The sequence below is a fragment of the Chaetodon trifascialis genome, chromosome 21, assembly GCF_039877785.1.
Source record: "Chaetodon trifascialis isolate fChaTrf1 chromosome 21, fChaTrf1.hap1, whole genome shotgun sequence".
In the NCBI taxonomy this organism is placed as follows: domain Eukaryota; kingdom Metazoa; phylum Chordata; class Actinopteri; order Chaetodontiformes; family Chaetodontidae; genus Chaetodon; species Chaetodon trifascialis.
Window position 1 is genome coordinate 7019231 of NC_092076.1, and position 23104 is coordinate 7042334.

Consider the following 23104-nt stretch of genomic DNA (forward strand, 5'->3'; position numbering starts at 1 on the left):
TATATTATGTTACGTTAAAAAACACACTTGGACGTTTGACCAAGCAGTTATGAAATATCCGAGTTTATGAAAACAAAACGTCGCTGCTCGCTGAGCTTGTCTGATGAAATTATGCAATTTGATTTTATCAATCAAACATTACCTACATGTAGTCATACCTAGTGTTATGTGCCATTTCCTCTGCAGAACGGAAGTCGTACATCTGGAAGCCCTTGTTATGAATTTATTTCTTACACACTAATATGGTAAAGATTATTTCAGGAGGGAAAGAAACAAACAGGGTTTAATGAGCAGAAAAACAAAAATGTTGGAGGTTTTTTTTTTTTTTTTTCGTCTGTTGTGATCACCTTTATTGACCTCTAGGTCATAACACTGGTTACTTAAAAGATGGAGCTGCAGGCCTATATAATCAATATTCTAACACGCACACAGAATATTGTAATTGTAATTGAATATTACACATCACAAGGTGTCACAGGGCTAAATTAAAAAAGGGCAGGGGTCGCTGGACTTCAGGACACGCCTCGTGTCAAAACGTCACAACCAAACATGGCAGCGTATTTGAGCCGGTTACACCACATATCGCTCCACGTTTCCAACGCGGAGAAAATCGCAAATGACCTCGTTTCCAAATTCAAGTTTAACGTGTTCGCCACCAAAGTGAGCGCAGGGTCCCGGCAGCTGGCTCTCAAGAAAGGAGCCGCGGTTTTCGTCGTGAACGAGAGACCGAAGCAGAGCTGCGTTAGATTTAATGAAGAGCTGCTTGCCGAGAGGTATTCACCTGATCCGCAGGGGGTCAGAGAGGAGAAGCGCGGCCAGCATCAGTCTCTGAAATGCCTTTACGATGTCAGCGCGCAGCACGCGGTGGACACTGTGAGCAACGTGTGCTTCGAGGTGGAGGATGTGGAGAGGTCATTCAGGGATCTTAGCCGCCAGGGATGCGATTTCCTGGTGCCTCCCACCACGCTTCAGGACGATAGAGGCCGTGTCACCTACTCGGTGGTTAAATCCATTGTGGGAAATGTGTGCCACACGCTCCTTGACAGGACCAAGTATGAGGGACGCTTCTTGCCCGGGTTTGATGTCATTGAGAGGGACAGCCGCTCGGAGGAAGAGGACATGTCTTGTCCAGTCACACATTTTGACCACATAACTTACGCCTGTCCCAGGAAGACAACCCACCAGATCATGAGGTGGTACGAGAAGCTCTTTGGTTTTCAGAGGTTTTTCATTGATAGGTGAGAAAGTGTTTGCATTCAGTGTCATTTTCTTATTTCAATCAGCTTCGTGTCAGCGTTACAGTTAACCTGTTTGTTCTTCTGAGTAGTAATGAAGATGTGGACGAAGGTTTTGTCGTAAACCAGGAGGGCATTGGCTTACGTCTCACCGCCATGGAGTACTGGAAGTGCAGCAAAGCGGGCATCGCTCTCCCGTCCGTGGACAAAAAAGAGCCTGACTGCAAGTTTGTTATTGCGGAATCACTGCCTGAACAAGGTAAGTGGAGCCAGTCCCATCGTCCCAGGCACTCCATTCCTGCCATATCTGATGAAATTGTAGCTGATCGTTGTGTACTTGCACTTGTTCCAGGCAGGAATCAGGTTGACACCTTCTTGGAGAAGCACAGGACGGCAGGGATCCAGCACATTGGGATGTACACGAAAAACATCGTTTCTACTGCGCATGTGATGGCTCAGGCTGGTGTCCAGTTTTTCTCGCCGCCTCCTACCTACTACACCAAGGTCTGGCTGACTCTTACTGAAACGCGCAACTCATCCATCTTTTTGTGCAATTTCACTTGGCAAACAAATGAGGCCATTTCAGACAGACAGTATAGAACATATATTTGCAAATGCGTCATCTTCTTCTGTGGTTATCAACTCTTTTACCTGTGCTGTGACAGGTGGGGAAACAGCAGGAGATAGAGGAGGCAGGACACAACCCCCAGATACTGGCGCAGCATGGGATTCTCCTGGACACAGACCTGCACCAGAACCCCTCATCACAGACCGCATCCAGAGAGAACAGAAGGTGAGAGGCCATCGAGAGCTCACCTCTTTAAGCCAGGCAGTGTGTTATCTTATGGAGGGCTGCTTTTACTTGTCTTTCTGCTCTGAATGGTCAGCAGCTTCACATTTTTTATATTAGATTCAACAGCAATGTATTCCTTTATGTTCTATAGAGCCATAGAATCACCATCAAAGCATCATGGGCGCTCTATTTGTTGAATGCTTATAAAGAAATTGGTGTTTATCTATGTTAAAATGGCAAGATATTCAGGATTTCCTGTCCAGTACAGTAATATATATGCATTTAACTTGGAATATGGCAATTTTTTTTTAGCTTTTTAGAGAATATAATGAAAGAAAACCTCCATGAGAAACTTTATTTAGTAATGAAAGCAAAGAGAACAAAGCAGGGTCGGGGGTCAGCTCTCCATAAGCTGCGACACATCTCCTGTTGAATCATTCACAGACCAACAAAAGCGTCCTGACTGTCATCATCTGTTTCCAGGTACCTCCTCCAGGTGTTCACCAAGCCCATCTTCGGAGAGGACACCTTCTTCCTCGAGCTGATACAGCGACAGGGGGCGACAGGTTTCGGAGAGGGGAACATCAGGGCGCTGTGGAGGTCGGTGCAGGCGCACATGGAGAAGGAGCAGGCGGAGAAAGCTGCGCAAACATCTCACTATTAGTCACTCCAGACATTTTAACAGAGGTTGTTTTATGCCGTGTGTTTTTTATATGTTGAAGTGAATGCACTGAGAAAGAAAGAAAAGGTGTAGAATGTAAAAAAAGATGTAGTATATTTATGGAAGAGTTTGCCACAAATGCTGGCAGTTTAAGAGGAGTTACTGGGAAATATTGAGTTGCACTACCGCCAAAGTCAACATTATATATTGCACTAATGCCTACCTATGAACGTGACTGAGAGGTGAAATGAACAAAATGCTGCACATACGGATGTGAATGTGCTACGTTTGAAATGTTGCGGCAACAAATTTGCTTGCTGTCGCTGCAAAAGAATGTTTTCACTGCGTCAAAGCAAAGCAAGTGACTGACTCCAGAGCAACTGTTCTTTAATAAATCTGTTACCCTCAGCAGACCATGAAGGCCAGCCACAAAAAATGCAGTGTTTCTCGGAATGTGTGCCGGCCAAATTTCAGAATAAGAGCTCTGGAAATCTCTGGGGTCGTCTTAGATATTGGACTTTTTTGTGTCCCTCTGCAGCTTTGAATGCATCTTATTTAGCTGATGACGGTTCTACATGCAGAAACATGCAATCAGGCTAAGAGGTATGACGTGTGATTGTAGACTGAACCACCTAACAGTAAACAAAGTGGGGGAGATTTGACCGACCACGACAGTAAAATGCTACTTTCTGCATGATGAGCACTTTGAAATGGTAAGTCCCTTTTTGTTGGTAATAGTCACATAAGGAAGATTTTGAATAGAGGAATGGAGTATTTTTACACTGTTGCTACTTTTAAGTAAAAGAATACATTAAAATGCTACTTACAAGACCCTGAAAGGAGTAAATCTACTTATATAGTACTTTTACTTTAAATACTTAAGTGATTACAAGTTTTTGAATGCAGGACTTGTATGTAAGAGGGTTTTCAGTGTGGTACTGCTGCTGTCATTGTCTACATGCAAAGACAAAAAGGAATACAAAAAAAGCCAACTATACATATACAGTATATGTACTGAATACACAGAAAGTGTATAAAAATAAAGTTGCCTTTGGAAGAATGGCTCAGTTTCTCAATGGAAGTTGTCATTTCCTCATCAAATATGTTAACTTTTTACCCCTCCATATTTAATTTCTAAAGGATTAGCCTGATTTAGGATGACTAGTTAACATACTTTGCCATATAAACATCATAAGTACTGAAAATAAAAGCCCCTTTTCTAAATACCTCGCTCACACAGTCACTCATGAACCGTTACTGGAAGAACAGCTGCACCTTCTTCAGATGCTGTGGAGGTTTTAGCAATGTGCATGCTTTGGCAAAAACACTGCTTTAGAGCCTCTTAGAAGGGATCACCAAACCCACAGAGATGTGCCAGTTCAATTAACTTGGCTATAAACATTATAGGCGAGGATTAGTGGGATAGATGAGAGGCAGTGAAATTTAGATGGCGTTATATGACAACCATATGGTCCTCCTGTGTTCTGACTGTAGTTACAGTATCCCCATTGAGTAACATCAGGGAATAATTTCACCAACAAGCTGCAAAAGAGTCCATTTGTAAATGCATGTACTTCTGCGTTTTGACAAATGGTGTCAGTGTTTTTCTTCCGCACGAGTCTCAACCCCTTGGCCAAACTAAACTTTTGAACAGTTGGCTATGTATATGGGATTTGCGCTCACATAGAGAGCTTATGAATTCTAGGAATGACAAACTCAAATGCTGCACATACTAACACTAATTCAGACTTGAAACTCATCTGTGGTGCAGTGTGACCAGAGTTAAATGTTCCAACTGCATTTAGAATTAGGAATGAAAACAGACTAAATCTTAAATCATAACATGGGGAATTTTGCCGGGGATGGAGAGGATTAACCGTTCATTATAGCTGAGAAGACAGGGCTCCTGTAACAGGAGTCCTTTAGCCATCTGTCTGTGGTCAGTGTGAATCACAGATGGCATACAGCATTCTGCATGGGGTCTCAGTACTGGGAGTTGGAAGCCCACTTCCTATTTACTGCTAACCATATGCTGGCTACAGTTGCATGAACAAAGTCAAAGAGAAATGACTAAAAACACCAAAACTTCTTGTTTCTCAAACATACTGAAGATATTACTTCAGTTCACTCTTGCTGCACTATGATTGGTGTATACTGCCCCCTATGGTCTTCACCGTCACAACACACAAACTTGTTGAATTACAAGACTTCTTCTTGTGAGCTGTTTTGATCATCTGTTTCCTAATGAGTCATCTGCACCTCTTTGGGCTGCAGCACGCAACATGCTAGGTTTGCTGTGTTATATATGCTGCATTTGTTAGCTAAAGCGCTCACTTTCCAAGCTGCTGAAGGGGTTTTGGTAAAAAAAAAAACAACTTGTTACCCCCACACTGCAGCCTACACAGTGGAGGAGACAAATCCTCGGTGCCCTTTAACACAAAAAGCAGACAGTCTAAAACCGAGGAGGACAGTCTGAGGGAGATTAGTGGCACACAACAGATGTTACTCCTTGATTAACAATAGTGTCTGCCAGGGGTGAGCTCGAGCTCCCCACCCTTCTGAGGCCCAGAGTGTTAACTTCAGCCCCCACAAAATAAATGAACTTACTGCACATGATGTGAGAGTTTAGGAATGATAAAATATACTTGTTGATCTTTTTTACCGGTGCAGCCTTTGGAGACGTGACAATAATATCGAGTTGCTTTACTTTTGTGCAGTCCTTGTCATGATTGTAATTGGGTTATATTGTTTTCAGATGTTCAAGGATTTGGGCTGTCACTGGATCTCTGCCTGCCGGTGGCTGATAATGTACACGCATTGGCTAAACGTATAGAAACAAAACAAAACCCATAGCGATTATATGTGAACAAACTGTACTGGAAGTGCTTCCCAACTTAGAGGTGTTGCATGATGATTAACCAAAGAGAAAAAATGTCAAAAACTCTCTGTTTGCTTGCTCTGTTTACCTCTCCAGGCCTGCTAAAAGTATTCAAAATGAAAACAGATTACAAGGACAAATCTCTCTCAAGTGGATATAATTCATTAGCAAGTGAAAAAGTTTGGAAACACTGACCTGAGTGATATTAATATTATCTGCAGGTGACCATATGTACACTTACTGCACAATATGTGTATAAATACTGACAACTAAACCAGGAAAGGAAAGTTAAGTTGAATAATAGCATATTGCATGCCGATGTGATAAAGCCAGAATATACTTCCTGGAGGGATGACATCTGTTTGTAATCAATGTATTTAATTGGGACAAACTGATGTTATACTGGAACTAATTTTTGTGTGTGTGTGTGGGGGGGGACTGTCAGTGTATATGTATCACACACTCTCTTTCTCCCCCCCTCTGGCTCCTTAAGTCACACGCAGTTGGCAAGTTAACATGGTACACCACTGTATATTGTGAAAAGTGCCTTGTCTATATGCACAGCTCAAAACTGTGATTACTTTTCATTACTGCAGGCAGGATCAGACCACTAGTTACACGAGCGGGGGTGGTAGTGTTACAATAAGTCTTACAGAGATTAATATCTTACTTTGTACCTCTATAACCTTCATCTGAATTTGATAAAAACTTTGAGTGAACCAAGTATCGCAGGTAATTCACTTCAAACAGAAACTTTTCGTGGTATTAAGAAGTTAGCGGACACCCCTCTCGCCCTTGTCAAAAGTGGTACTGCTCGCGTATGTTGTCACAGGCTCGTTAGCGTGCAGTCTTGGACGGCGGCGCTCAGGGGTGATGTTGTAGTTTGCAGGAGCCGCCTGAAGCAGGACGTGAGGTGACCTGCGCTTCGCCTCCTGCCTGACACCTCCTTCTGTCTTTCTGCTAAAACAAAACTCAAAATGGTCCAGCGAGACTGAGTCGACCGCACGTCCGAGGCGCTCACCGTGATGCCCGTGAGTGGTACTTTTTTGGGTCAAGTAAAGCGTTTCTGTGCTAGCTAACTCAGGAGCTGCCTGGGAAAGAGTGAAGTGTGATGCTCCCTTGTGTTTTGAAAGTGTGTGAGTCGCATGAATGGTGACTTTTATGCTGACAGGTTTAATTAAAAGTGAGCAGTGACAAAGTAGTCTCCTTCGTGGAAACTCAGCACAGCTCCAATTAGTTAGCTTTAGCAACTTTTCCTCAAGTGTACTCCTGCCGGAGCCATGTCCCTTATGTCCTATCTGGGCTCTTATTTGCATAAATGCAGCTTGAACTGATTTTTGTCAGCTCATTCTTTATTTATTATGTCTGTATGTCCATATCTAATAGATTAACAGAGACACAATGTGATTAAATGTTGGCTGAAAGGTTAATAAAACAGTGTCAGTAAGTTTCTATGAAGTTTAAACCTGATCATACAGAGTTTTATAGCGATCTGATAACTTTTAACCAGCTCTCATGACAGTGTCTTCCATTCATCCTCTCAGTTAAAGCCCAGAAAGTACGCTTGACTTGTTCGACATCTGACAATAAGTGTAATCTCAATCAGATTAGTTGACAGAGTGATCAAGTTTTCCATGAGGTTTGCAAAAAGATGCTACATTCCTCGGATCAAACGCATTTTATGTGATCTGGCTAGCTTTGAAGCTAATCTCAAACTGGGGCTTCACTCATGCACGGCACACATGGCAAGATAGGTCAGTGTCGTTTGAAGGCAAATGTATAAGAACTTTTTAATATGTGCAAACAGCCACTGGGTGCATGCCCGTATACCTGACAATGCCACATTATTCACCGTCCATGTCTCTTGGGTCTTCCTGGGACCCTCCGTCCTGCATGTCACAGTTTGTGCCTTTGCTGAGGAATGCTGATGTCTTATCTTTATGCAGCCAACGCTCCCCTCAGGTATGAATACAGGGCCGACTGACACAGAATCCAACAGATTCTGCAATTTAAGCGCTCAGTGGGATCATAAACACGAGAGCCTGTTAAACCTGAACTCCTCAGACTGCCCCATGGCCATGATTGTGACTGTTAAAGTGGCTTGAACACTCATAGATTGCGAATCTGAAAGAGAGAGTAGGAGAGTTACTGTTTAAGTCCAGAGGCTTCATTTATTTTTTGAACATTTCATATTTTATCATCAGTCGCTTTTGGCCTTTATGTCGGGTTCAAAATCCTGTTTGCTCTGTAGCCTGTGTGTAACATTCTGTGAGCTCCCGTCACACCAGTTTCTTTGCCAAACTCATTTCCCTTTCATGAGGGATTTTGGAAAAGGGGTTTAAGGGACTGTTTGTGCTGGTTACTTGGACTAGCTCGGTTTTCAGGGCCTTTTCCTCTGAAACTGAGAGGCATCCACCTGGAGGGCTGGCAAGCTCATCAGAAAAACTGTTGAACAGTTTTAGCTCAAGCACAAAGGAGGCTGCCTATCAGAGCTCGCAGACGATTCCTCTTTCCTTTCCACATCACTGAAAATATTTAGACCAAATTTGAAGGCTCGCTTAAGATCTGTGTATCGTAATGCCGCTGTTATGACATTGTTCAAACACTCATCCGGAAAAAACGTTGTTCCCTGGCTTTCTCATGCTGTTTCATGTATCTGTGATGGGTGGAAATGCAGTGATGGGGGGGGGGGGGGGATAAATTCCTGCATGTAAAACTCAAGCATGCCCTTTCCCTCTCCACTCTTAATTTTGATTGAAAGTTAATAGGGCTGTGTCCACTGGATGCGACTCATTTGGGTCTATTAACAGGCAATGCTATACTGCTGTGGAAGTGGATGGACGTTGTGTCCCCGAACCTTTATAATTAACAGACTTTGTTAGATTTAGCATTCAAGTGGGTGACATTTCTCTCCGACTTGGACAGGTGTGTTGAAAGCCTCGATTACAGAGCTCAACAAAGCTCTTGTTCTGGACAAATGTATACAGTGCATGTGATTATGTATGAGATAATTAAACAGCAGGCTTGCTTTAAAGCGTAGGCCTCCTTGGCTGCCATGCATAGCCATGCTGAGCCTTTGTGTTTATGGTAAGTGGGCAGCTGCATGCTTGTGAGACCTTGGCTGTACCCCAGGCCTTCAACTGAGCTTGATAACTACTATTGAAGCCTCCCAGCCATGCTCATTTCGGACTATTCACTCACTGCTTCACATGTAGAGTGTGCCTCCTGTTTGACATAGCCTAATTTCTGTGAACATGCGGACAGCTGTGGGCTAGCCTGTGCCCTACAATGGGTTTCATAAATTTCTTTTCAGTCGGTCAGCCGTGGAAAAACTCGGTGGCACCTGCCTTTGTGACGCCTAATTAATGACGACGCCAACAAAGAAAGTTCTGGGATTCAAAAACCATGAATTTTCACAGCGATGCACAGTGCTGCAGGGAAAAAAAAAAGCAGAACTGGTTTGCCAAACTGTCATTCAGTTATCTGGTCTTCATGACCACTGCATGTCTGTCTGCCTTTTATGACACGCTCTGTCAACACACCCACCATTATGACGAGAAACAGTCCAAATATGGATCCTGTGCAATCCATGCCGCTGAAAGAAGTAGGCCACTGGAGCCAATAGCTCGGGGGAATCAAGCTTTTTAGGAACGTGCATATTTTCTCCAAGAGGATCTTTTTGTGGAAGCTTTTACCCAGCATTCCTTTCACAAGTAGTACAGTGATGAAGAGCAGCACAAATCCTTCAGTTGGGTTTCATGTCGGGCCGTCTCAGGTGCTCGGCAGATGCTCGGATTACTGAGACGGCCACAATCCTGGGATCGTTGAGAGCAGGACGCGGATCTGACTGCCATGCACGCAGGAATGTCAAGGGAGGATGTCTGAAAATTCCACTTAACATTTAAGCTTTTCATAAGTTTACAGAGACAAAAGCTTTAATAAAGAAAAGTAAGCATTTGTGATAAGCCAGAAATAAAGAGTCCATGACAATGATATCAAACAGTTGTTTTCCACCAGCTCTTCAAGTGCTAGAAAATGGATTAGTATTAGCTCTAATTGTCAGTCAGTCAGACACAAAGCTTCCAAATCCTTATGTAATGTTGGCCTAACCAGTGGGATTACAGTTTGAGCAATGTATGCAAAAGCTGCTTGGGGAACCAGAGCTTTCATGGGTGACCACAGTTTGGATGTCTGTTGTAATGGCTAAGCTGATGGTCTTTCTGAAGTTGTGAGAAAAGTGTCTCTTACAATGTAGTAGATCTCACATACAAAATATCGCCTGTGTTGACTTTGAAGCAGGCCTCGGCTTTATAGTTGACCGAGTCGACTGTGTGGTTTCCTGTCTTGTCCTATCTGGAGCTTGTTCAGGCCGTGTCATAGCGTGCTATTTCTGACGCCCCCCCGAAGCAGCAATGGTTGAAAGGCTCTTGGTGACCACAAAGGAAGCGCGGAGTCCCATCACCTCGTCCAAGACGGCGTTATTGTTGTCTGTTAGGAAAGCTGCTGTCACTGCAGACTTTGCTGCAGTCAGTCAGCAGCCTGCTTGCGTGCGATGGAAAGCCACGTCTGAGGGGGAAACGTCCTGCAACGTTCTTCCCCTTCTCGGAGATTAGACTGCTCTGTTGTCACGGTGGCTGCTGCCCCAACGCAGATAAAGAGCTATCAGGCTGCAGAGGCATAGAGGCTCCAACTGATTCCAGATAATGGAGGCATCGCTATGGAGGTGCGTTCAGTCCAAGATGATTGGTTGGGCGTATCCATTAAGCATTGGATATCATGCTTCAGTACGGCTCCTATATTGTCTTTACAGCTTTATGCCTAGAAGAAATAGCAGACTGCCCTCTGCCAGCGCTTCTCAACATGTTTTTTATTCAAAAACTGTCACAAGTTTGAATGCTTCTCAAAGGCTGTGGGGCTAGGTTGGGCCTTTATAATTGTGTGTTCAACTTATGTCATGGAACTGAGGAATGTTTATAATTATGTTATAAACCTCGCCCATTTAAAGCACTCGACTTAGCTTTATGGGATGAAAACGTAATGCTTGAGCATGAGAAAGGTGATAAATTGTGGCGATGCTCTGGAACTGGAGGTAATGGATGTTGTTTATGGTTTAGAGTCCACAGTGTCAGGCTACAGTTAGACTTTTTCCATTTTTCTATGGAAGGGACACATCATTTAGCTTTTTGTTTGGGTAAACATCATGCTGAAAAGCTTTTCTCGACGTTGCCAATTTCATTTGTCTGGGCGAGGTTTTTGCTTTCTGCGTCAATGCCAGCTCCATCCATCACCGAGCCATTAAGGGTAATGTATAAACAACTGTTTCCTCCACCCCAGCACGTCCCTAGTTATCTGCGCTCCGAAACTCAGATGTGAGTGGTTAATGGTCACGCACAGCATAAGCTGGTCTGACCTAGTCCTGCATCGAGCTTTGATCACTTCTTTACTCGCAGAGCCCACAAGTCAAAGCTGCCAGGCGTCTTTGAACCGCGTTGATCTCTTTGTAGAACTCTGCTAAAAACATCCTTGTGTTTAAGTTGTTCTCCTGACGTGATAAGTGTTAGTAATGGAAATCATATGCCGAATGCAAACACAACCTCCACTATGTCAGCTCCCTCAGGGTCTTGTGATGCTGCCCCCCTCTCGTACACACACACACACACACGCACACACTCCACCCCACTACCCACAACCTCTGATGTCGCCTCTTTTGTTTCCCACGGTGTCTCATTTTCTGCACAGAACACTCTTTTGTTTCACATATGCCCGTCTCTCTCTGCTTCCCCCCTTTTTGTGCTTGCAGTTGTGCTGTCATTCATGCAGACTCTCTGACCTTGCAGGCATCCTACGAGCGTCTTGCGTCCGCTGCACTTTGTTTCAATCCACTACCTGACGTAGCCTCAAGTGGAACTGATCTGGTGGTAGTAAAAATCCTCTGCGATGATTATATAGATTTACATCTGTGGCCAATCAGCTGTTTTACTGTAACCGTGGCGCAGCACTAATGTGAGGAGGGTTGTTTTGATAACCGCAAGGTCAGCTATTCCCAGCAAGCCCTGAGTATTCAATTACACAACTTTGACTTTGCTCTATTCCTCTCTGCGCTCCAGTGTGGAACACTTTGAGGAAACTCGCTCTCTCAGATGACTGATGATCCTCCTCATGGACAGGCAAGAACAAAACAAGGCACAGGGGTCCAGTTCTGGTGACATGGTGGAGAGACCCCGTGGAAGTAAAAGAAACTGAGTGAAATTTTGAGTTACAGACCCCGAATCAAAGCTAGTGTTTGCTCATTTGGGAATTAAATGCAGGACTGGAGCACTCCAGTAACTTCAGATCCCACAATAGTTGAGGGTTTTAAAATTGTGATCGTTTCTCATTTTCAGTGCCTGTGGGCTTGAAAGGTGGCTTTGAAAAGTCTGTAACTCGCTCCTTAATGGAGGACAGCAGCTGCAGACAGCTTGGATTCACAGTAGTTACAATGGCAAAGACATTTCTTGAACCGCTCCTGCAGCATGATCCACTTCTTAACAGTTTCTCCACAACATGGCTAAACGTACGTGGTCGTCGCCTTGTCATGGCTTCAAAACTCTTGTCAGAATTAGTGTATTTATCAAAGCAGCTATTGTCTGAAGCATACTGAGCACACAAAGCCAAATACATGGATTATGCTGCTGACATGGTTTGAAAAGTTTCTATAGATGTTTGGTGGATAAAGACAACATCCAAACTGCCCTTCCTCTCCGGCTCAATGTCACCTGAAACACAAGCCTCCTGCCCACTGTACCACCTGCAGCATCACATATCTAGGTAATGCAGGGAATGCTAATGAATGCTAATAGTTGGGTTCCTAGCTCTAATTAAGCAGCGAGGGCCTATTTTTTAGGAAGATCCTGCGTAATGAACCTTTAACTGATTGTACTGTAACTGCTTTAACCGAGGGGATCTGCTCTCCCCAATCCAGCTGGACTGCTCTCTGCTTACATGGTCGACAGAATGTCAGAAATGTACTGAATCCTAATCCTGCGCTCATCTTCGTGTGTCCGCTCAGGATTGGGCCGAGGAGTGAAACGCATTCCTGAAGGAGTCGAGGGCTGCTGTCTTAAGCTCACGAGAAACCGGCCCGCTCACACCGCGCCCGTCAAGATGGCCGTCTGCTTTTCTCGCCCTCGCCGGAACGCCTTGGGACAAGGATGTGCTTTGCCATGGTGATCATTTACAAGAAAACACTGGAAAAGAAGGGTGCCGACGATGTAACATCCAAAAGTACAGATTTTGGCAGGGTGAGAGGTTATTTTCTGCGCATGTAAGCATTTTCGTGTGTGTGAAATGTGTCATTTTATGTTTACATGCTGCCATGCCAACAGGCCTCGACCGCGCTTGTAAAGGGGGAAGACAACAAGGTGCTTCTCTAAATCAGGATATTATTGCTGGCTACTCATCACTGTGCAGCTGTTTTGTCAACTTTAAATCAGAGTTTTAGCTTCCCATGAAGCAAATTTTTTGGAAAATTCACAAGCATTGCTTTACTGAATGTCAGGAAGTGATCTGACTGGGACTAAGGGATGTTTACGTTACCATCACTGATAATTGCATCATAATAGCTGCCAACTGTTATCAGCAGGGCGTTCGTTTGTCATCTGGTGCTGAATCCTCCGTGTTCCATTTACTTCACTCAAAATGACAATGGAGTATTTTAGTTCCACCAGCCTGAGTGGCTCTGACTCATTTTCTAATCAGCGTCTGCGCAGTGGAGTCCTTCTTTCTGCCAGCACAGAGTGAAAAATCCCCCCACCGGCGTGGACTGAGTTTGCCCTCTCAGCCATGTGAAATGAAGTCATCCTGCTCTGAGACTGAGCGTCAATCAGGCATTTATAGTGGAACCTCTCTGCTGATGGGTCGCACTTAGTCTTCACCTCACAGCAGCAGAAAATGTGCCACGACATGCACTCTCTGGGTCAATTACACAAACAGTACAGAAAATTTTACTTCACATCGGTTATCGGTAGTACCTGCTGTACATTTCAAACAAACCTATTCAAGTGATTTTCTGGTTTCGGGTGAGCTGACAGTGAATCTCTCTTGCATTTCTGCAGTTCCAGGCACAGACCATGAGCCAGGGGACTGCACTTTTCTCTTGTGGACTCATGGGTAAGTCTCAGCCTTATACACAGCCACTCCTGTAGGGACGATATGAATCATTTCAGTGGTAAATAACTACAGAGGTAATTTAGTAGTAGTGCATTTTGTGGAATGTCTTTTCTACCTTACTTCCCATTACAAACTGCACACAACAGCTCATTTTGTTCTTTCAACGGTCCTCAGCAGCTTCAGAGCCCAGAAAGCATCAGGTGTTTAGTGACAGCAGTGCTTAGGAGCGGCCTTTCATATTGTCACACTTCATAGAAATTATCGGCAGCAAGCCAGGCTCTGCTGCATCTGGTCGATGGTCACATGGCATTATGTGAAACATGTCTGACAAGCACTTCTGCCAAGATTAATGTGTCTTAATAACTACGTGCTCACAGCTTATCATTAGCAGGGATCTCACGCCACTCCTGCATGCTTTAAAGCTGAGGACATGTTGTCCTCAAGTTGAAAGTTTGGTTATGACTACAAAGGCCCATATGCTAAGTTTACCCAGCTGCATGAGTGGCAGCCTTTGTACTGTAAGATTAAATGGCTTTCTGTCCCTGCAGTAACTTGGCATCGAGTGTGTAAGACTGGCAAAGTCCTGTCAGAGAACACAGCAGTACCAGTAGGTGTTGTTCACACTGCCCTTTGTTGGGGATTTTATATCTAGTGGAGAAGAATAGACCTTTCGCATACCAGGAGTGGGCCGTGGCTGCGACGTTTAGTGTCTGACTCAGAGTTGACTGACCAGCTCAGTTGGCTGACCCAATCAGCTCGAGTTTCTGTTGTGGCAATAACAGGTGCTTTCCTGGCATGGTAGCTGTGCTGATGGGGCATCAGCAGAGGCAGAAAGGGAGCTGGACTCTTGCAGATCTCGACAAAAGAACACCAAGATATGCCATAATGTTTATGATGGGCTATTGACGTTTTATCAAGCCTTGCTGCAGCTGAGTGGAGGTTTGATACTGAGTCGGTTAGACATTAAGCTCCGCTCCCTTTCACAATCAGCTGTGACACTGCAGCAGTGCCTGCAGGAAGGGATTTATTTTTAGTGCCAATTACACAAAGCAGGGAGTAGTGTCAATACAAAGTACACATGCTGGGACCAACATGCTGACCCAGACTGGAGCCGTGTCATGGATGTCGTCCATGTTGAGGTTGCCAAACATAACCTCTCATGACCGTAAAACCTTGGCACTAAAAAACTTCAGCTTCACGCCAAAAGTTATTCTCATATTGTGTTTTGTTCTTCTCGAGGAGTTTGCACACCAGGTCTGAATTTCTATGCGAGCGGTTTTAATTTGTCCTCCATAAAACCTCAAATAAAAAAGCAAAACTGTTTGCAATCTGATGCATCTTTTTTAAATTCCTTTTGACACTGTGAAATAAAACGCAGCAGTGAGCAGTGATGATGATGATGATGATGATGATGATGATGATGATGTCACTCATTAAAAAAATAAAGTGTGAAGAGCAAGGAGATTTTACAAGATTATACCAGCTGCAGAGTTACTTTAAGATTTACTGTCTCGTGGCGGGAGCCTGGTTTGAAACATTTATTCATTTGGCCGAAGCTTTGGTCCAACGCGATGAATTCATATAAATGAATTCATAAAAATGCTGGAAGCACACATTATAATGAAGTTGATCCTGAACAAAAGCTGGCAGTGTGATAGACAACACACACAAACACAAAAGTTGAAGTGTTTCCCATGCTGGTAAAGTTCATTGATAAACAGAATTCACCTTTTTTCAACCTTTTGTCACAAAAAAGTCTAAAAAAATAGAAAATCCACAATGATAACTAGATACTGAACTAGAAAATGCTCTCAGACCTCGACCAAGGAGGCAGTCAGCGCTCAGTACAATCAGTGAGTTATAGTCTGGGTCTGGATTGACCTGCTGCTCAGTCCGGCATGCACTTTGAGAAACCCTGACATAAATAACTTCCTATATTTTAGGTGAAAATCTTGTCCATCGTCTCATTTTTTAAAGGTCATTTAATCAAAATGAATCGTGTGTTTTGTTGCAGAGACAAGCCGGTGGTGTGAGGTGGGTCACAGCTGTGCCATACAGCAGAGGCCAGTTGGGACCAGCCTAGAGAGCCTGTGGGACGTCCTGCCTGAGGTGCACAGAACTTCTGCCCACTGGGATTGGGATGTTGGCTCCACCTCAAGCACAATCACCAGCTTGCTGCAAGACCTCAGCCTGACTGAGGCTGCGTCGTCGCACTCCACTGCACCCCCCAGCAAGCGGCAGTGCCGGTCCCTGTCTTGCTCAGACGAGCTGGGAAGTTGCCGCTCTACATGGCGCCCTCAGGGCTCTCGTGTGTGGACGACGGTGGAGAAGAGGAGGTGCCACAGCGGTGGCAGCGTCCAGCGTGGCGGCGTCGGGAACACGCAGCTCGGCTTCCCGGCCATGCAGCGCAGCTCCAGCTTCAGCCTACCCGCCCGCTCCAACATGCTGGAGCTGCCCTGCTTCACCCAGCGTCTGCCCCGCCCCTCTGCCTTCACCGGCCCGACACCTTCCTCCTCCATGCCCCCGTCGTCCGAGCCCTCGGCGCAGCCCCTCTACCTCTCTCATGAACAGATCTGCCTCCCTGAGCCTCGTGGACCTTCGCCACCCAGCTCCCCTGACTCCACTCCAGAGCTGGAGCGCCGTGGTGGTCAGGGGGGTCTTGCCCGTAGCCGCTCACAGCCGTGCGTCCTAAACGACAAGAAGATCGGCGTGAAACGCAGGCGACCAGCTGACTCTCACAAACAGAGGCCTTCCTTGGACCTGGCCAAGATGACCCAGGTTGGTATTTATAGTGTTACACATCACATTATTTAATATTTAATTAGGACAATATACTCTGATTTTAAAACAAACTGGCAGATATTGCAGTATTTAACATCACTTGACACCTAATATACACTCTGTGAAACAGTATCTTTAATGCTACGCCCCTGCATTTCATATAATTCATAAGAAGCAATTTCCTGTGGCGTTTTATGTGGCATTTATTCGTTTGAACTCGCCACAGACTTCTTATATGCTCCAAAAGATCACCGTCCAGTCTCCAGACAGACAAGACCCTCAGGAAATGGTGGTGCCAGCTGGAGGCTCTGCTGGGTCCATCAGTCTCACGAACATTAGCTATTTATACTCTGCTGTTGTGGCACTTTGCTGCTTCCATGTTGGATAAACAAACACTTCCAACTGAGGTCACGCCATTGTGTCTGTTCTCCCTCAGCACACCTCAAAGTGTTTCTGCAGGCACTGCCATTAAATGAAGGCGATCGTTCATTCATGCAGGCCCCTTCTGGGCCGCATTCCATTATGTGGGTGTGTATTTGCACTCAGAGAAATGAAGGGCACGCAGCAAAGAATGCTGATGATTTGATCAAAGCAGGAATTAAGAAGTCAGATGAGTTTGGACTCATAAAAGAAAGGATCTTATGAAACCATCGGCTCGAGCTGATCCGCTTCTGGAGTCAAGCGTGTTTCAACAGACCGTCCGTTTGCCTCTTTGCCCCACAAGCACACAGACACACAAAGTCAAATTTCACACGTACACAGAGTGGATCATAAACACAGAGCTGGACTTGGCCCCTCTGAGAAAGTCACCCAGAGTTCAGCAGTGTCTTAACAGCAGTACCGCTGTGACACGACAAGCAGACGCCACGCGCGCTACGAACAGTGCCGAGGTCGGCGTGGAGAAAAGAGCCTCAGGCGAGGCGTCTAACTGTGTTTTCATAGAGGAATGTCAGGGTGCTGCGATTGTTAGCATTGGAGCTGTCCTGCTGTTTGTGCTCTCTGTTTTAAAAGGGACTGCTGTGACGCTGGCTTTCAGGTCAGGTGGAGGGAGTGAAGCCTTTGAAACCACAAGAAACTGCTCTACGGCATTGTTTTTATTATTGGTTTTTTTCAGGAGGTGAAAGAGCTTTTTAAATTTCTCTCAAGTGACTCTGGTTTAGAGGCAAGCCCCGCAGTAAATGACTTCCAGACTTTTTGGCCCAGTTATCAGCATTACCTCGGGGTTTGGTTGCACAAGTCAATCGACACAAAAATCAACAAACAACAGTTTTCACAATCACTTAATTGTTAAGTCATTTATCAGGAAACAATCCCAAAGCTTTGCTTCTCAAATGTGAGGATTTGCTGCTTTTCTTTCTTATGTAGGTACAGTTGTAACGACGCTGTTTCCTCAACCTGAGGTGTGGCTCTGGACAGATGAATACGCACATATCATGCAACTAATTCTCACATCCAAATGTGAATTGTCTGCAGTAAACTCCACCAGAGATAGATCATAGAAGAGTGGATTATTGGCCTTGGTGCAGGTCTGTGCTCAATGTGACAATTGCCACTATTTTCTGACACTTTCCAGATTGAGTATGAAATTAATTGCAAAATTGACTAATCCTGGTCGTCTTAAGCGTGCAGCTGTGGAGATTCAGGGAACCGAACTTGCTTGGCACTCAACTCGGGGGCTTTATCGTGCTTCACGCGCGTCACCCTATCAGCATTCAAAGTCACCTTACTATTCAAAGATTGGTCACAGTGCTGAGTGTGTCTCTAAAGTGTCCTCTCACCCACTCGCCACGACGGTGTAGTTTACCCAGGGAGAAACTGCTACCCTCTGCGTGGCTCGCTGCAGCTCCATGAATGTCAGGAAGTGGAGCAGCTGTGGCAGAGGTTATAGATCGTTGCACAGGGGAGATGTGTGTTGGGTAAAGAGATATTGATTTCTGTAAATTCAGCTCAGTGGGTGGATCGCTGCCACAACCGGGCCTCATGAGCTATTGATCAGCTTTTATTGACGGGGAGTCAAGGTCAGTATGGATGAGGAGGCTTTCTGCTCTCTTCTCCATTTCGTTTGGTGATAGCAGCAGACAAACATGGACACCGGCAGCACTTATTTGTGACCCTCATTGTAATGTGGCGCGGAAAGTAAGCAGAGTGTCCTCCATACGGTCTAAGTTAGAGCTATATTTTTAGTTCATGTCGATGGCATGTTTTGCTATGGTCCAGACGACTCATAGCCTTATCAGTCTGGTCCCATGGTCTGGGCAAGAAGCCTGAAGTGCTAATGCAGAGGCAGCAATGTGACACTGGCCCGGTGCTGACAAATGCACCCGCTTGACCAGCGCCAAGAAAAATAGCAGGGCCCCCATTTGATCTACCGCCACCCGGTGCAGAGACCTTTCTCACTGCTGTCAGGTCGAGGAGGTGGATCATAACTTCACGTGTCGCCCTTACTCCTCTGCCTCCTTCAGAACTCTAACCACTGTCACATTGTGTTTAGAACATGCTAGCATGTAAACACACAAAACTGAGATGGTGAACGTGGTAACCTGCTAAACATCAGTATGTTAGCATTGACATTGTGAGCATGTTAGCATGCTGTTGTTGGCATATGAATCAAAGCAATCTGTGCTTTGATTTAACAGCATTAGTAATACAATTCAAAACACTATGCTGTGCTATTATGTAATGTTAACATTTAAACAAAGCAAATTATCTATATTTTTAAGTTCCAACTTGTCTAATGAAGGGATTTAAGGCCCAGCCTTTCTGAATCACTTGGGCTTTTTAAACCCTTGTTCGGGACAAATTGAGCAGATAGAAGACGACCTTGACTCTTGAATTATAAAAAAGCATAGATTAATCTTTAATCCATCGATTAGTTGCAGCTGCAGTTCATACACTTGGCTGTGATCCCCAACAGTCCCATACTTGTTAAGTGTTACATAAGCACACAAGTGACAGGAGGTTTCACAGAGGCCTTATTCTCCTGTGTCCTTCTGGCCTAACACCGCAGTGGTCAGGCATGAGGCAGCTGTCCTGCCCTCCACATTAGCTGTACAGATTGGATAAGCCTCTGTCATAAAGCCTCCCGCTCCGGCGCGCACAGCTGTCACAGGACTTGCCTGCAGCAGTGCTGGCACATGCAGATATGCCTAAGGAAGTTTCTGGGTTTACCAGATGTATGTGTTCATTGTGCAGTGCCAGTGAAAGGCCAGCAGAGTCGAAAAGGCTGACATGAGTGATGTCCGCCCTCCGGGTGTCTGGCCACTTGCTGCCTGGGTTCCCGTTGGACCTCAGATCGCATAGCCTCACTCGTCCAACTACCAGTTGCTCCAGTATGTAACACAGGCTAAATTTGTACCCTTTTAAATCTTGTTACTTCTTTATATTTTAGTGGTTGTTGCCCAGTGTCCAACTCTGACCTCACTGCCTCACCCACACACTGTATGAGTACAGCAGAAGGATTGTTTTCATAAGATGGCCGTATGCTTTTTCTTTTGTTTGTGCCCTAGTTAGGACACGGGTCATTGTCTGAGATGAAGGAAATGTTTTTGATTCCCTCACTAAATATGCCATCACCATGGAGACATGGAGTATATCCTTGAAAACATATTTTTTGTGCTTGTAAAAATATGATCTGTCTGTCCTTCCACAGAAACTTCGGAATTTCCACAGCCTAAGCTGCCCAGGAATCACAGGCGAAGACAGCTGTGAGTCAAACCAGGCCCCCGTCACTCTCAGGAGCACGGCTCAGTGCGACACCGACGACTCGTCTGCCAACGAACACAGCTTGGAGGACGCTCAGCCTCGGACCAAAGAGGGCGAGATCAGCAGGGACGTGTCATCAGACCCCACCATTGAGGAGGCGGACTGGAACTCCACAGACTGTGGCGACGTGACGCCGGGGTCGACCAATGGGAAGGACAATGAGCCTCTGTGGGCGGGGCTGTGTAGCATGAGGAAGGACGTGTATCAGCTTGGAGGCGAGCTCGACATCGAGCAAATTGAGAGGAACTGAGCTGGACTGCCTTCCTCTTGGGAGGAAGCTAAATTAGGGGACTGAATGTTTATCACCAGGTGGTACAGCAAACAGTACTGATAGTCTTAAGGACAAAGCAAGTGGAAAAGCTAATGCTAAGGGCGTTTCAGCACTTGTTTTTTTTTTTTTTTCACTCGAGAGATTGAGCATGAGCTTTGTGGGCTAAAAGCCCATTTTTGGGGACTTTGTCTAGTCAGAAGCTACTTCCGCCATGTGCGGTATCTCAACTGTGTCTCAGGAGAACAAGGAAGTCGGTGAGGACGGATTTTGGATAATAAAACTGCTAAATAGAAAAATGATATATTAATGTTGGCTCAGAGACTGGGGTCTTTAACCCTTCATTGTACTACATTTGGAGAGAATTCACAGCAGGTTTGTATAAATTCTCTGCACTAGAAGCAGTGTCCATTCCTCTGGCCTTCAATCGTACATGATGGACAGGAATGGAGACTTCTTTGAGAGCTACTGGTAGTAAACCCCTTCCACTCTTACTGAGCAACAAGCTGCACGCACACACAACCTGTAAAGTATATTGAAAAGCTTAACATTTCACACAGTAACATCAGGCTTCTCTCTTAGATCTATGCTCCCGTTTGTTTGAGAGGAACTTTGTGATGCTAATAGCGTTAATATTCTTTCTTTATATGATTTGTAACTACAAAGTTATGTTAAACATGAGCATATTTCTATACAAATAAACACAGTTTTAAATGTGCCTTTGCCATCACATTATTTAAGCGCTTTTACTTAAAATTTGGGATGTCACCTCCACTGATGTAATGCATAATAATATAACACTGACAGGGGCGAGTCTGCAGGAATATTTCTGATTCTTGCTTGTGAAACTTGTGCACTTTTACCTGAGGATATTTTTAATGCAGGACTTCACTGTGGAACCGCTAAATTATTTAAGTGAGTAATCTGGAAGAAAGAGTTCTTCCACTACTGCCATTAGCCGAGCACATGCATTAACAGCAAAGTCATTGTATGAGACGCCGTGAATGCAACAACGCAGACTGACCCAATTAAGTAGCACGAAAAGACAATCACAACCGTAGTAGTGGTACTACTGATGAGCCTGTGTTTGTGTGCTGAAGCGGGGAGTGAGCAGGGAGGACGCCGGACAGGGGTGGGAAGTCCGGTCCCTGTTTCTTTTTCTTTCTTTTTTTTTGATGGCGGGTGGAGTGGTGGAGCTGAGCGGCGGTTCACCCCAGAGACCTCCCTCCCTCGCTGTGCTAGCAAACAAAAGGGGCTTTTTCTCTGAGGAGCACAGTGACGTGGGAGGCGGCTGTGAATGTGGGCCATGTGTCAGGGCTGCTGCTGCCGCTGCTCCGTTTGTCTGCTTCCCCTCCCCAACCCTGGTGCCTGCGCAAACCTCCAGAATTATACTGTCATTAACTTTTTGATTCACTGCTCCACTACGATTGCATACCACGTCTGCATGTCTGTACAGACTTGCGATGATGCTCGTCATTCTTTGAAAGTGTACGATGCGACTGAGGGAGCAAAGTCGCCTCATGAAAGACCAGCTGAGTAATTTAAAGATTGCTTGACATGCTATACTCCAGGCTCAAATTCCACACAAAGCATAACTGTGGGATTAAACTCTCCCACTAGGCCAATGCATACTCTTCTAATAGATTTGATTATCATGCTGTTGCATGAGAAACTGTATGCTTGCATAGTGAGGCCAGATTTACGCTGTCACAGAGCCGCCTGTGGTACAAGCAAGCCGCTGCTTTTCACCGGCTAAGCCCTTTTCGGGTAATGAGTCGAGGAGGAAATGGGTAAACAGAACCCTTGTAAACGTGCTGTGTGGCAGGCTGGCACACTCAGGGCCCCCAGCCTTTAATCAGTGGAGTGACAGAAGTGAAAGGAGGCTGTGTTCTGAGAGAAGATAGGAGTACAACAGGAGGGGCGTGCCGTGCTGATGTTCTGCACCACACTCATCTACAACCCCCACCAGCACTGACACAACAGGGTGGTGGTAGCTCTTGAACTGCTGCTGGAGGTTATGCCCGGTCTTATCTGCTCTACTGATGAGTCACGTTACACTTCATTGTTTTTAGGCAACAGATGTTCCACAGCACTTATGGGAGTTTTGCCACAGATGTTTCAGATGTAGTACTCATTTGTCTGCTTGTAATGACACGGTTATTATAAAGGTTTAAAGTATCTTCAAATTCCTGCAGAAAACATCCATTTCACAGAAGGAAAAAAAGAAAGAAAAAAAAATCACCTTCAAAAACTGAATTTCTGAAAAATGACTCTTTCAGTAGTGGAACTTTTCTAACAAAAAAAAAAAAGTTTCAAACATGAAACTGAATCTTGGCACTGGTTCTTGGGTTTGGCAGCACAAATGTGGTCGGGGTGAAAAACAATTTAGCAGTAGCACCCGGCCACAAAACATTTCCAGTTGAGCAAGTGCTGTCTGAAGCTTTTCTAATAAAGACTGAGCAGCACAAACTTCACCTTCAGCTCAAACCGTCCCCTGTGCATACGCACCGTATCATTAGACTATTGCACTTGGCGGTAGCTGTCGTGTCAAATCTCACTCTCAGGCTTTGTTGGATTC

General features: G+C 45.1%; 2 protein-coding genes across 2 annotated transcripts; both read left to right on the forward strand.

The window, feature by feature from the left end:
- The first annotated feature begins 338 nt into the window (after positions 1–338).
- On the forward strand, positions 339–3763 carry hpdl (4-hydroxyphenylpyruvate dioxygenase-like). The gene is made up of 5 exons (XM_070990654.1): positions 339–1238; positions 1328–1494; positions 1588–1739; positions 1901–2028; positions 2512–3763. Exons 1-5 carry the CDS (start codon positions 550–552, stop codon positions 2690–2692), a joined length of 1317 nt encoding a protein of 438 aa, XP_070846755.1. The 5' UTR covers positions 339–549; the 3' UTR covers positions 2693–3763.
- Positions 3764–6445: 2682 nt separating this feature from the next.
- On the forward strand, positions 6446–21244 carry fam53b (family with sequence similarity 53 member B). The gene is made up of 5 exons (XM_070991209.1): positions 6446–6598; positions 12616–12847; positions 13661–13715; positions 15730–16493; positions 20146–21244. Exons 2-5 carry the CDS (start codon positions 12758–12760, stop codon positions 20506–20508), a joined length of 1272 nt encoding a protein of 423 aa, XP_070847310.1. The 5' UTR covers positions 6446–6598; positions 12616–12757; the 3' UTR covers positions 20509–21244.
- Positions 21245–23104: the final 1860 nt, after the last annotated feature.

Coding starts and splice junctions, on each gene's coding strand:
- hpdl (XM_070990654.1), top strand. CDS start 550: ATGGCAGCGTATTTGAGCCGGTTACACCACATATCGCTCCACGTTTCC. Junction 1,239..1,327: donor CAGAGGTTTTTCATTGATAG/GTGAGAAAGTGT, acceptor TCTTCTGAGTAG/TAATGAAGATGTGGACGAAG. Junction 2,029..2,511: donor GCATCCAGAGAGAACAGAAG/GTGAGAGGCCAT, acceptor ATCTGTTTCCAG/GTACCTCCTCCAGGTGTTCA.
- fam53b (XM_070991209.1), top strand. CDS start 12,758: ATGTGCTTTGCCATGGTGATCATTTACAAGAAAACACTGGAAAAGAAG. Junction 12,848..13,660: donor AAAGTACAGATTTTGGCAGG/GTGAGAGGTTAT, acceptor GCATTTCTGCAG/TTCCAGGCACAGACCATGAG. Junction 13,716..15,729: donor TTTCTCTTGTGGACTCATGG/GTAAGTCTCAGC, acceptor GTTTTGTTGCAG/AGACAAGCCGGTGGTGTGAG.